General features: G+C 41.5%; 1 protein-coding gene across 1 annotated transcript in view; it reads left to right on the top strand.

Annotated features, from left to right (window-relative positions):
- The window catches only part of TRPM5 (transient receptor potential cation channel subfamily M member 5), a 59,411-nt gene that overhangs the window by 41,565 nt on the left and 4,867 nt on the right, over positions 1–12,979 (top strand). The window contains exons 19-23 of the mRNA XM_043548745.1: positions 1,716–1,890; positions 4,422–4,587; positions 5,406–5,584; positions 8,354–8,486; positions 12,144–12,216. Coding sequence (XP_043404680.1) covers positions 1,716–1,890; positions 4,422–4,587; positions 5,406–5,584; positions 8,354–8,486; positions 12,144–12,216 — 726 coding nt within the window. The remainder of the gene's footprint in view (positions 1–1,715; positions 1,891–4,421; positions 4,588–5,405; positions 5,585–8,353; positions 8,487–12,143; positions 12,217–12,979) is intronic.

The following is a 12,979-nucleotide window of genomic DNA, read 5'->3' as shown; positions in this document are numbered from 1 at the left end:
ATTGAAAAATATTATTTCTTTTGTTTATCATTTTTACAGTGCAAATATTTGTAATAAAAATAATATAAAGTAAGCAGTGTGCACTTTGTATTGTGTTGTAATTGAAATCAATATATTTGAAAATGTAGAAAAACATCCAAAAATATTTAATAAATTTCAATTGGTATTCTATTGTTTAAAAATGCAGTTTAAACTGTGATTAATTACAATTAATTTTTTTATTGCAATTAATTTTTTTGAGTTAATTGCACGAGTTAACTGCGATTAATCAACAGCCCTAATTTATCATTGTGTTAAGTCACACAATCAATTAACATTTTACAAAGTGAACAAAAGCTCTAGTCTAGAGAAGGCCATAAAATATGAACTTAATCCTGTTCCCAATCCAAGTCAATGCGAAAAACTCCCAATATCTTCAGTGGTACAGGACTGAGCCCTACATCAAAGAAGGAGAACTGTATTTCACTAAATGATATTGGCTACAAAGGTATATCAAATGGGATAACATCAGACTTTTCCCCTTGAATAGAAAGGCAAGCCAAAACTGCCTATTAACTCCTTTTTCATCTTGCTGTAGCACTAGTGGTTTCTAAAATAGGGCAAATCCAGTTATTTAATGAAATTCAAATAGCAAATGAAGATCACAAAGAAATATTTCCAGATCATTGACTGCTCCTTTTTAGCAACTGCAACATCACAGTCCCCATGTATAGACAAATTTGGAATGATCTCAGACCACAAAGTAAATTGGCAAAAGTCTGAGATACTCCCACTATCTCTTGTCTGTTTTACTAACTGGAATTTCAAATGATCTCCTGCAGGATTAAAATACCTAGGCTTTCAGCTAGCTGTCCAATCATAAAATCTAATTAAAATGAATCTACAGTCACCAAATGAAATTAATAGGCAGCAGGTTTAAACCAAACAAAAGGAAGTATTTTTTCACACAACACCCAGTCAACCTCTGGAACTCCTTGCCAGAGGATGTTGTGAAGGCCAAGACTATAATAGGGTTCAAAAAGGAAGTAGATACATTCATGGAGGATAGGTTCATCAATAGCTATTAGCCAGGATAGGCAGGGATGGTGTCCCTAGCCTCTGTTTGCCAGAAGCTGGGAATGGGCAACAGGGGATGGATCACTTGATAATTGCTTGTTCTGTTCATTCCCTCTGGGGCACCTGGCATTGGCCACTGTCGGAAGACAGCATACTGGGCTAGATAGACCTTTGGTGGGGGTGGAATCTCCTTCCTTTGAGGTTTTTAAGATCAGGCTTGACAAAGCCCTGGCTGGGATGATTTAATTGGGGATTGGTTCTGCTTTGAGCAGGGGATTGGACTAGATGACCTCCTGAGGTCCCTTCCAACCCTGATATTCTATGATTCAGGTTATCCTGTTTTCAGCAAGGCTGTCAATCCTACTGCAAAATCTCACAGAGAAACTGTGTTTGAAAACCTCAATAAGGCACATTTTTAATCACGTAAGGGTAAGAGTCTGAATTAAAACATGCCCTTAGCTCGAATGGTCAGCAAAGAGGTCACAAAGGGGAATCTTGATCACAAAACGAGAATAGTATGATGGCAGAGGGTTAAAAAGGAAAGTGTGCACAAGAATTTCTCTCATTCCACCTCAAAAAATAGGCTCTTAAAGAAACGAGAGAAACTTTCTGCCTGCTCTGTATATTAATTTCAGTCAACATTTTTTTCTCTCCTTTAGATGAAGGATGTTTTCTTCTTTCTCTTTTTCCTGAGTGTGTGGCTTATTGCCTATGGTGTGACGACTCAAGCCTTACTCCATCCTGATGACAGCCGAGTGGAATGGATATTCAGAAGGGTGCTTTATCGTCCCTACCTTCAGATATTTGGGCAGATTCCACTGGATGAAATAGACAGTGAGAAATTGTTTTTTAACTGATCAGACTACCATAGAATAAGTACTATTAATCAGAGCACGGGTATCCATACTGGGGTTGTCACTTTCTTATCTTTGTCCTATAGGAAAAAGTCTGCATGTTATGATGTAATGACATTTTGCACTGCAATATCTGGATGTTATAATGTATATTGTCAAGTTGTGCTGCAGCATCAATGCAGGTCTTGTCTACACAGTTAAACTGAGTTAAGCCTGGTCTACACTGGGCGGGGAGGGAATCAATCTAAGTTATGCAACTTCAGCTACCTGAATAACGTAACTAAAGTCGACGTACTTAGATCTACTCACTGTGGTGTCTTCACTGCAGTGAGTCAACTGCTGCCGCTCCCCCGTTGACTTTGCCTGCACCTCTCACGGCAGTGGAGTACAGGAATCGACGGGAGAGCACTCGGGGGTCGATTTATCGCATCTAGACGCGATAAATCGACGCCTGCTGGATCGATCGCTGCCTGCCGATCCAGCGGGTAGCATAGACATACCCTTAGTTAAACTGGTGCAAACCCTTGGGTTGATACCTTATTTCAATGACTTATTTCATTAAACCTGTTCCTAATTGACTTAACCTAAACCCAAATAAGCCTAGTGTAAGCTGAAATCAGAGCATTTACACAACCTTTTGCACCAGTTTAACTAAATCAACTTTAAGAAAAATCACAGCTTTAGTTAAACCAGTGCAACTTTGCATGTAGACAAGTTCTTGTACTTCAAAGTCACAATCAGGAGGCAGCACCACCTTACGTTCACAGTGAATTATCCAAAATTGAATGAGGCTGGTAGCTATATGGTCAGGCATTTCAAACAATATACAAAAACAAACCAATTGACCTACCAGAAATAGAAGTACATGAACATAAGAGCACTATTGTGGCATTACCCATGGAGAAACAGAGTAAATCCAGAGTAGGCCATATTCTAAGGAAGTCTGATAGAATGCTACAGAATCCTCATTCTCAGCAGTGCCAAACATTAACAATATTTAAATCCAAATCAAGCATGAGGAAATAGAGAGTGATCCAAGAGGTATAATGGAATAAACAAAGCAAGCCAGCCTTTCCTCACATTCACTCTGTTTATTAGCAGATGAAATGATGTCTTGGAGAAGCTGTCAGACAAAGCATGAAAGTCAAGACAGCAAGTTCCTGTGGAGACTTTTCTCTTGTTAAATGCATACCCAAGAGGTGCCAGCTAGGAGGCAAGAGTGTGGGAGATCACAGCTGCTAAAACTAACTCAAAACTAATTGATAAGAGATTAGAAGATTTAAAGGACAGGCTGGGGATGATAGAAATGTCAAGTGCACGTATCTATTTGCAGGATTCCTGAAAGAAAATTGAAGTTTGAGAACTTGCTTAGATGTTCAATAAATAACAAAAGAGCTTCAAGCACGTTTTCCTGAAAGGCGAAATTCCAAGGTGGTAAACATTGCTGAGGCACTCAGAGGGGGTTTGTTTAAGATGAAGAGAATAGTCAGTAGGCCTCAGTAGACTCTGAAAACCTCTTTTTGGACATCTCCTAATGGCCAGTTGTGAAGGCCATCTTGGCACTGGAGGAGCAGCAAAGATCTGTAGCTCTGACAATTAAGTCCTGCTGTAGCTGCATATCCCTCACATTTCTAAAGTAAAGGCACATTATGGATGTGTATATTGAACCCACACTAGAAACATTGGCTCTTTGTTACCCTCTAGTCCACCTAAAAAGTTAAGTCATCTGCTTTCAGATGAAGGAATTATTCCTGTAGCTCAAGCAGTAGAGAGTCATTCTTCTAAGAGCTGAGCTACAAACCTGGCTCTTGGTGTAAGCACCCTGAGTGGGGCTTGAAGTCTAGTAAACCTGATACATTCAGAATGAGTTTCCGCAGGTGGTTACATCTAGTAGAGATTATATCTCATATTAAGTAATCAATAGTCACTGCTTTTGATTTGTGTCTTAACAGAAAATGCATTGTTTGTTGTCTGAGTTTCTCATTCTTAAAAGAAGACAGGTTAAGGGATGCTAATTCAGTCGTTGTTCACACTCTACTTACCTATGACATATAGTACCTCGAACTTCAAGCATAATGTTAAATTCTTGAGCAAAATCCATCAGCTTGATGGCAAACAAACTGAGAGGCTGTCATGACCATTTTAATGATTAAACATGGCAGCAGAACACACTGAGTATGTCCACCCTGCCATTTAAGGTATAGTTGTAGGGGTAAGAAAACCCATGCTAGCTTTAATCTGGCTTGCACAGGTGACAATTATAGTGAAGATCTGGTGGCATAAATTAAATCTGCATGGGATGAATAAGCCCACCAGGGATGCTGGATACGTAACTCAAGTTCCAAGCTTGCACCAGGCTTTGTGCCACAGTATCTTCACTGCTTCTGCTATTTGTACTAGCTCAGTTAAAGCTAGTGTGGGTATACCTACCCACGCTACAATTACAGCTTAAATTGCAATGTAGACGTATAAAACTATTGTTTTATTTCCTCCTACCTCCCGCCATTGCAGCATCTCGCATGAGTCTTCAGAACTGTACCTCTACCCTGAAGAGTCCACAAGAAAATTCACCATTATGTTCTAATACCTATGCCAACTGGCTTGTCATACTTCTGTTGGTCATTTTCTTATTGGTCACCAATGTGCTACTTATGAATCTCCTGATTGCAATGTTCAGGCAAGTGTCAATTAATTAATTCTGAGATGGGGATTGTGGGGTGGGAAGAGAAGGGTTATTAAGAATGCATGCATACATATACATAAATGCTTATCTAAGCATTTTGGCTCTATTAGCAATTTTACTAATTATTGGTAATCTTCAGTTTGTCCTTTTATGATCACACAGGTTTTAATTTCCCCTCCCCCTTTCACTATCTCCCTCAAAGGAAAAAAACAAAAGAAACGGTCTCCTTTTTACCAAAAAAAATCAGCTAAAATCTACATATATACAAATCTGCAGGTGAAAGCAGCTGTAAACCTGGCAGACTTGCCCCTAGAGGATCCTCTCATAGGGGAATCCCTTGACTGGTTTAGGGGCCGACATAGTCCCTTGAAGTCAATGGATCTGTGCTGATTTACACCAGCTGAAGATCTGGCTCAGTGTGGTTGCCTGATATAGGTTTGGTCTACACTTAAAAGTTAGGTTGGCATAGCTGTGGGATGTGAATTTTTCACGGCCCTGACCGACATAGTTATACCAAGCTAACTTTTAAGTGTAGACCAGGCCACAGCCTTACTCTGGCAAACTGCAGTTACCACCTTTAAAAAGGCTTGTGTCTTATTGTCTACTGTCTGAAGGCAATTACTGCAAATAATGTAATCTCTAATGAGGTGCACATACTTTATCTTTTATTTTAAAGAGGAACAACGAGAGAGTGATGGCAGTGGGGTGGCATTCACTCAGACTGAAGGGAAAATGATACTTTTGATTTTTTAGTAATGAATTTTAGGATTATGGGGGGAAAAGTTTAACATACTTTTTTTGTTTGGTTAAAGTTATACTTTTCAAGTTATTCAGGGCAACGCAGACATCTTCTGGAAATTTCAGCGTTACAACCTGATCGTGGAATACCATGGCCGTCCAGCCTTGGCACCGCCATTTATCATTATTAGCCACATGCATCTGATTCTCCAAAGAATCTTTAAAAAGATGGAGCACAAAAAGGAACATCGGGGTGAGTTGTTAACAAACAGCTAGCAACCAGGTGATTCAGAGGAGCCTGACCACAGGTGGTGAATAAGAAACAGAGGAGAGCAAATAAACTTTCAAAAAACAAAAGCTTCTGTTTTCATTGATATGTCTTTAGTCATAAACAGTATGAGAATACATATGATTTATAATCTCGCTTCTAAAATAAGAGGGTTTAGAGTTTTCCACAAGGCATCAACTTTTCTTTCTACAATATAATTAAATGGCCACATTTGTACTTTTAAAGGTGAGTAAATAGGCTGGTAATAATGTTTTTAAATTGGAGAATTTTAATGAATAAGCTGCTATTTCTGTTATTAATCTGCTTCTGAATTTTAGCAAATAGTGTAAAGGGGGGCATCCTTAAAACCATGTATGGGTTCTACTGTCTCCAGTGGAATTTCCCATTAGAGAGCGAAAGAGGGAACATTGTCAGAAATGGTAGCATCTTTATTAGTTTTAAAGGTAGATATTTTTATATGCACTCACTATACTTCAGCTTCTAATGCTCATTTTGCAGTGTCCTCTATTAATAAAGAGTGCATACAATTTAATAATCTCAGTATGTTTCTTCTGTAGTAGACCCCCCTCATTCCATTTGTGCAGGTTGCCAATATGCTTTGGAGTAGAATTCCAGGTGTTGGGTTTGACCTATTATGCTCTAAATTGTTTTGGGACCTGGCTCCCTGAGAGACCACCTCTCCCATCCTTTGGCGTACTGCTGTAGTCAAGGTCAGTAGTGCCACTGTAGCTGGAGCTCTGTCAAACAGGAGGGGGCTGCTTGCAGAGCATTCTCTGCAAGAATTCTCTTTTGAATTCACTCCTTCCCCTGGTGGGCCAGAGCCCAGATAAGTGAGCCCTCAAGGCAGGCTGCAAGGTCCATTTTTTACCCAGGCATATGTGGCAGTTGTGTGAGCTGTCCACTGCATTTAAAATGTTATTATGAAATTAAAGGATGTCCAGTTGCCCAGAGGTTTCCATGGCCATCCATTTGTCTTTATAAATCAAATAAATAAATGCATTTATATTTGAGTATTAGGAGGCTGAGCTTATGATGTTTTATTTGCAGTGCTTGAATACTGCTTATTAATTATTATTATTATTATTATAGCCTAGACAATAAAGTGCATTTGAACCCAGATCTCCATAGGTTAAATCCCATTTAAATCATGGAAGGAATCATGGACATTGTATAAAAAGACTAAACATTTAACAACTGGCTGCATGCAAAATTCCACGGTTGAAATAGCAATACTATATATTAAACAAGCCTGAAAAAACAGATTCCTCCTCCTTTTCTGTTGCTGTTAATGTAACTGAAACATTGTTTCTTTACTTTAAAACAATGCTCAAACCATACAAGAGAGACTAGTATCCATTGTTTCACTGTCAGGTGGTTATATGGCTAAAATTGCAATGGGGGGTTCGGGGGTTATAATAGAAAGCCTGACATAAATTTCAGCTAAAGTGATCAGCACTCACACATCAAGAGCAGGGTGTTGAGTTTGTAAAGGATGTTAGGAGCTGGGGAAGTACCTAAGTTTGGTAGTACAGGATAATGGCAGTAGAAACAGAACAGGAAATGCATGGACCAAACGGAGAGAAGTGAGCAGAGTTATCTGCAATAGGAGAACATCTATCAAAGTGAAGATCCACAAGATGGTAATTAGGCCTGTGCCTTTGTATGGCTCTGAATGCTGCACAACTGAGGAACAGACCGGAGCAAATCTTGAATACAGTGGAAATGAAAATGTTGAGATGGATGTTACAAGGACAGACCATGTTTGGAGCAAAGGAATTATGGAAAGCGTAAAGGTGGTGCCAAATACAGAAAAACTGAAGGAAATCAGGCTTAGATGGTTTGGACATGTGAAAACAAGATCATATAAGACTATATAGGAAACAAGGTGTTAAACTTAGAAATGGAGGGTAACGGAAGGGTTGAAAGATCTGTAACTAGAGGCTTGGATGTTATACAAAAGGATTTGATTAGCTGCAGACTTTGAGGAAGTGCTTCAAGACACACTGGAGTGGAGAAGGAATCAAAGAGTCAACCCCTTATAGATGGGATTAGAGCGAGAAGAAGAGGAGTTAGGAACTAAGGGAAGGCATTTAGACTTTCTCTTTGTAGAAGCTTCCTCCCAGTTCTTTTGATCCTTTTTGCTCTTTCTCCCTAACACCTTTGAGCCTCTGTGTATTTCTGGGCTTCCTGCCTTTAAAGTAAAACCTCAAATAAGTAAATGAAGGACTGGGCTTCTGACTGTCCTGCCTCTATTTCTAACTGCCAGTCAGCTCACTCCTCTCTTGGTTGAAGTCTTTCTTTTTCCTTCACTGCTATTTGGGGAGCATCGGTAAGGTCTGACAGTCAATGAGTAACCAACCTAAAATATTTGTAAATAGCTTAGAACTGCAGTATTTGTGCATCAGTAAGCCTGGGGCATTCATAAAAGCAGTCTTGAATGAGGTCACATCTGGGCTAAGGAAAGACAGTTTTTTAGAAAGGTCAACACCCTTACAATGAAGAAATGACTCTAAACTTTGCAATTAAAGGAAAACTGGTAAGGCACAATTCTTTACACTATAACCTGACACTTCTGTCATAGTACATCCACAATTTATCCCCCAAATTTTAGCATGGCAAACCTGCAACTCACTAACCTTCCTTCCTGTACACACACACGTCTCACCCCCCCCCCCCCCCCAAACACACATACGTGTTTTGATAAAGGTGTGTTTTTTATGTCTTTTTCCACAGAAAGAGATCTGCAAGACAGCCTGGATCAAAAAATCATAGCATGGGAGGTGGTCCAAAAGGAAAATTATCTTGCAAACCTGGAACAAAAGGAAAAAGAAAGTAACGAAGAGAGACTAAAGAAAACATTTAACAAGTACATTTCTATTCATCTTTCAACATTTCTGAACCTGCTTTTTGATGCAGTGATCGGTGAACTTTGTTGCTCTGCAGGTTTGGATTAGGATTGCCAACTTTCTAATTGCACTAAACCGAACACCCTTGCCCCACTCCTGTCCCGCCCCATAAAATCATAGAATACTAGGGTTGGAAGAGACCTCAGGAGGTCAATCTAATCCATTCCCCTGCTCAAAGCAGGACCAACACCAACAAAATCATCCCAGCCAAGGCTTTGTCAAGCCGGACCTTAAAAACCTCTAAGGGCAGGTCTTCACTACCTGCTGGATCGACGGGTAGTGATCAATCTATCAGGGATCGATTTATCGCATCTCATCTGGATGCGATAAATCGATTCCCGAGCGCACTCCCTGTGGACTCTGGAACTCCAGCTCGTGAGAGGCGGAAGCGGAGTCAATGGGGAGTGGCAGCGGTCGACTTGCCGCCGTCCTCACGGCCAGGTAGGTCAATCTAAGATACGCCAACTTCAGTACGCTATTCGCGTAGACCAGTGTAAAGGATGGAGATTCCACCACCTCCGTAGGTAACCCATTCCAGTACTTCACCACCCTCCTCGTGAAATAGTGTTTCCTAATATCCAATCTAGACCTCCCCCACTGCAACTTGAGACCATTGCTTCTTGTTCTGTCATCTGCCACCACTGAGAACAGCCGAGCTCCATCCTCTTTGGAACCCCCATTGAGGTAGTTGAAGGCTGCTATCAAATCCCCCCCCTCACTCTTCTCTTCTGCAGACTAAACAAGCCCAGTTCCCTCAGCCTCTCCTCGTAAGTCATATGCTCCAGCCCCCTAATATTTTCATTGCCTTCCGCTGGACTCCCTCCAATTTGTCCACATCCCTTCTGTAGTGGGGGGACCAAAACTGGATGCAATATTCCAGGTGTGGCCTCACCAATGCCGAATAGAAGGGAATAATCACTTCCCTCGATCTGCTGGCAATGCTCCTACTAATACAGCCCAATATGCCATTGGCCTTCTTGGCAACGAGGGCCCACTGTTAACTCATATCCATAATCTGGAAATGCTAAAAGAACAGCCTTTTACATGGTACTTTAACCCTGGTTCTTCTGATTCTGGCCATGTTCACAGTTGGGTGAAAGGTGAACCCTGGACTCAGGGAGGCTAGCCCCAACCCAGCCCACCCCTTTTGCCCAAGGCCCCGCCGGAGCCCAGAGGCCCTCCCCCCCGCCACCAGGCCACCAGCCCGCCCCTTCCCCAGCCCCTGGCTGCCTGAGCTCCACCAGCCCTGGAGCCCTGGGTGGGTGGCATGGCCCGCCCGCCTCAGTCCCAGAGGGTGGGCAGCGTGGCCCCCCCGCAGTCCCCAAACACCAGGTGGGTGGCGCGAGCACCAGCTCCTGCCGCCCGGAGTCCCTGCCTGTGAGTGAAGGTCTTTGACTTGCCTCTGATGAAAACCACTGTGACCGAGTGGTCTGAGGATATGACTTGAAGTCAGGAACTCCTGATCCTGACTTTCACACCGGCTCCCCATTGTTATCACAAGGGAATTATTAATCGCATTTATTGCAGTAGTGCATAAGGACCAGTCAAGAAAGGGGCCTCAATGCACTAGGTATTGTACAAACGGAGTAACAGAGACCCTCTACCCCAAAGATCTTACAATCAAAACAGGCCTGGGGTGGGGGAAGCAGTATAACAAACAAGGGCTGAACAATGTGATTGCAGCAAATGTCATGTTAGTTCCACAGTGTTTTTTAAACCTAGCTGAGTCTCCATTTACACCACATGAAAGGAGGAGGAGAACATTATCTGACAGGACTATTGTAAGGATGAGGTGATTTTTATATAGCATTCTGAAGATGGGAAGTACTAAGTTATTACCCAAAAGTATACCACATTATTTTAAGGGAGAAGTAAGCTATACATGTAAAGCAACACCTAAGGCAACATGAGTAAGCCTTCTTTGGGGAGGCATTTAATAACATGACTCAAATGCAGTATCTTCTGAAACTTTCATATAACTATTATTGTGAAAGATAGCCAGCATGTTGCAAAAGTTTCATTCAAACTTCAGTTTTGGCATAAGCAGACCGCACTGAAATCAATTAGCTATGCTGTCTAATGGTTTTGCTTTGAGTGCTCTTTCCAGACAAGCCTTGGCCTTTCTAATTTATATCATAGCCAGAGCCTAGAACAGCCTACTTGAATATGCAGGGGAAATATCTTCCCCTCCACCTAATCTATACCAAAAAACTGCCTGATTTGATTGTTTATTCATAATAATTTAGAACAACTAGATTATTTTTACTTCAGAGTCATCAAAGAATCACAGACTTACTTTAGAACTGTGGCCCTGGGAATAAGCAAGATGGACAAGCAGAGCCAAATAGCTCTTATAGCAAACAATAAAAATGCATCTAATTGCCTCCTAAAAGAGCCTTTTTTTGATAATGACATTGTTAGTTTTAAATATTGTAAGTTAGGGATAAAGTTACTGGTTTGTGGGATCAGGGTTGTTGGGGGGTGGGGGGAAAGAGAGAATAAGTAAGAACCAGTTTTAACTTCTCAGCTCCTGATCTGAAACAGAACCAGAAACTTTATGAAGTTGGTAAAGGTTCAGATAAATACCACATTTTCAGCTTTCTACCCTTGCTGGTGGCTGGCAGTAATTCTGGCTGTACTGAAAGGGCCATTCTCCTATCTCCAAAAATCTCATCAAATCCGTAGCCTCCCAAGAGGCATAGACCAGCAACATATTTCTGGACCCCTGAGTGGCAGAAGCCCCAGGCCAGAACACATTAGATCCAAACCCAGCAGTCAGTAAGAACCTCCCACGTAGATACTCAAGGAATATCACCAATGAAGGAAGAGATTTGAAAGAGCTGAATTCAGAAGAGGTATTTAGAAGTCAGGGGACCCTTTAGGGACTGCGTTGAGGCGTATGTGTGTATAGGGTGAAAGAGAGGAAGAAGCTGCCTAGGGAAAGGGCCATCGGGTGAAGTGGGTACAGACGGGGAGGCCTAAAATAGTTTGGATACATTCGGGTGAGCTCAGAAGAAGCTTTTGGACTTTGTGGGGGAGGAAGAGCTAGCATGGATATTTTGCGGTTTATTATTACTAGTTAAAAGTATGAAACTAGTTTCTGGAAACAGAACACTTCGAAAAAGTTCCAAGAAACAGCTAGTACTTCTTAGCTGGTGATAAAAATATTATAGGTGCAAAACTTCCAAGTTCTGAACTCACATGGGGTGCTGCTGTGGAAAGAGGGATAAGGAATTACAGCTGGCTTTACACCTTCCTGGATTCCTGAAGCAGTTGGAAACTGAATGGGTCATGGCACAAGTCCTAGTAACCTAACGACTGCTTTAACTCATGCCAGTATATAATGATTCCCTAGGGGCAATTAGCCCAGTGAGGACTGGCCAGAATGCAGTGTACTCCAGCCCTACCCCCTGCATTCTCACTATATCCTCTCTCTATGCCACAGGGAATCCCCAAATGACCCTTTAGGGCAGGCTTCTGGGTGCTTGGTCCTACCTCAGCAGTGCAAAGCAGGCAGAAGTGGGGCTGTGCGTCGAGCTCTATGTCTGTTAAGAGTTACGTAGCTGTAATTTGCAGATGTCTTTGCTCAGTACGTGTCTCTGCTTTATTTGTATTAGGGTGGACAACCTGTCTAAATATTTTAGTGGAATGAAAGAGCAAGAGAAACGGCTTAGATCTCTAGAATCACAAGTAAGTAACACTTTTTATATACTTTGTTGAGCTTTTGCTAATATTCTCTTCATTTTTTGTTTGGACTGGACCTTGACCTTCTCTACAAAGAGGGGGTGGGGTTGACATGTAGGCCTTAGCTGGTTCACTTTACATTACAAGGGCAAAAGGAAAGAGGATTCTGTCACCATTAGGGCCCCTGGTGGCCTTATTGTTTATTTCTGTGGAAAAAGAGAGAGAGAGAATCTTCACTGGCCTGCCAAATGTTAGAGACAAGGGGGAGGGTAACTGCATTTTTCTCTCATTCTGCTGGTCCTGCCACACCAACCTCTCCCTCCAGTGGACTGTTCTCTTGAGGTAAATGCCGGTTCAATTCTCTTCAAGTAGCTTTCTGCCTAAACCTAACCCTTGAAGCCTTCCATTGAACTGTTAAATCTCTTAATGGCAGTCAAGTGACATTCAAAAACCCATGAAACTATTTTCCAGTCTTTGAAAACAGGGAAACTGAAATCACTTCCATGCAATCAAAAACCCTATGGAGCAGTTTAAGCAAGGGGACAACACATGGGCACCAGCTTTTGGAAAGTAAGATTTGATCCACGGATCTCAATGGTCACTCAGAGTGCATATTGATAAATCCAAATTCTACTGTATATAAAGCAAGTAAAGCATAAATGCCATTTCCAGCTGGTTAAAAAAAAAAAAGGCTCATGCCTGCAGTGTTATCCTAAGGCTGAATATCATGGCTCTGAGAGAGATAAAAATTAACTATTTAGATATAAAA

Source organism: Chelonia mydas, chromosome 6, assembly GCF_015237465.2.
Source record: "Chelonia mydas isolate rCheMyd1 chromosome 6, rCheMyd1.pri.v2, whole genome shotgun sequence".
NCBI lineage: Eukaryota > Metazoa > Chordata > Testudines > Cheloniidae > Chelonia > Chelonia mydas.
This window is presented reverse-complemented; position numbering and strand designations above follow the sequence as displayed.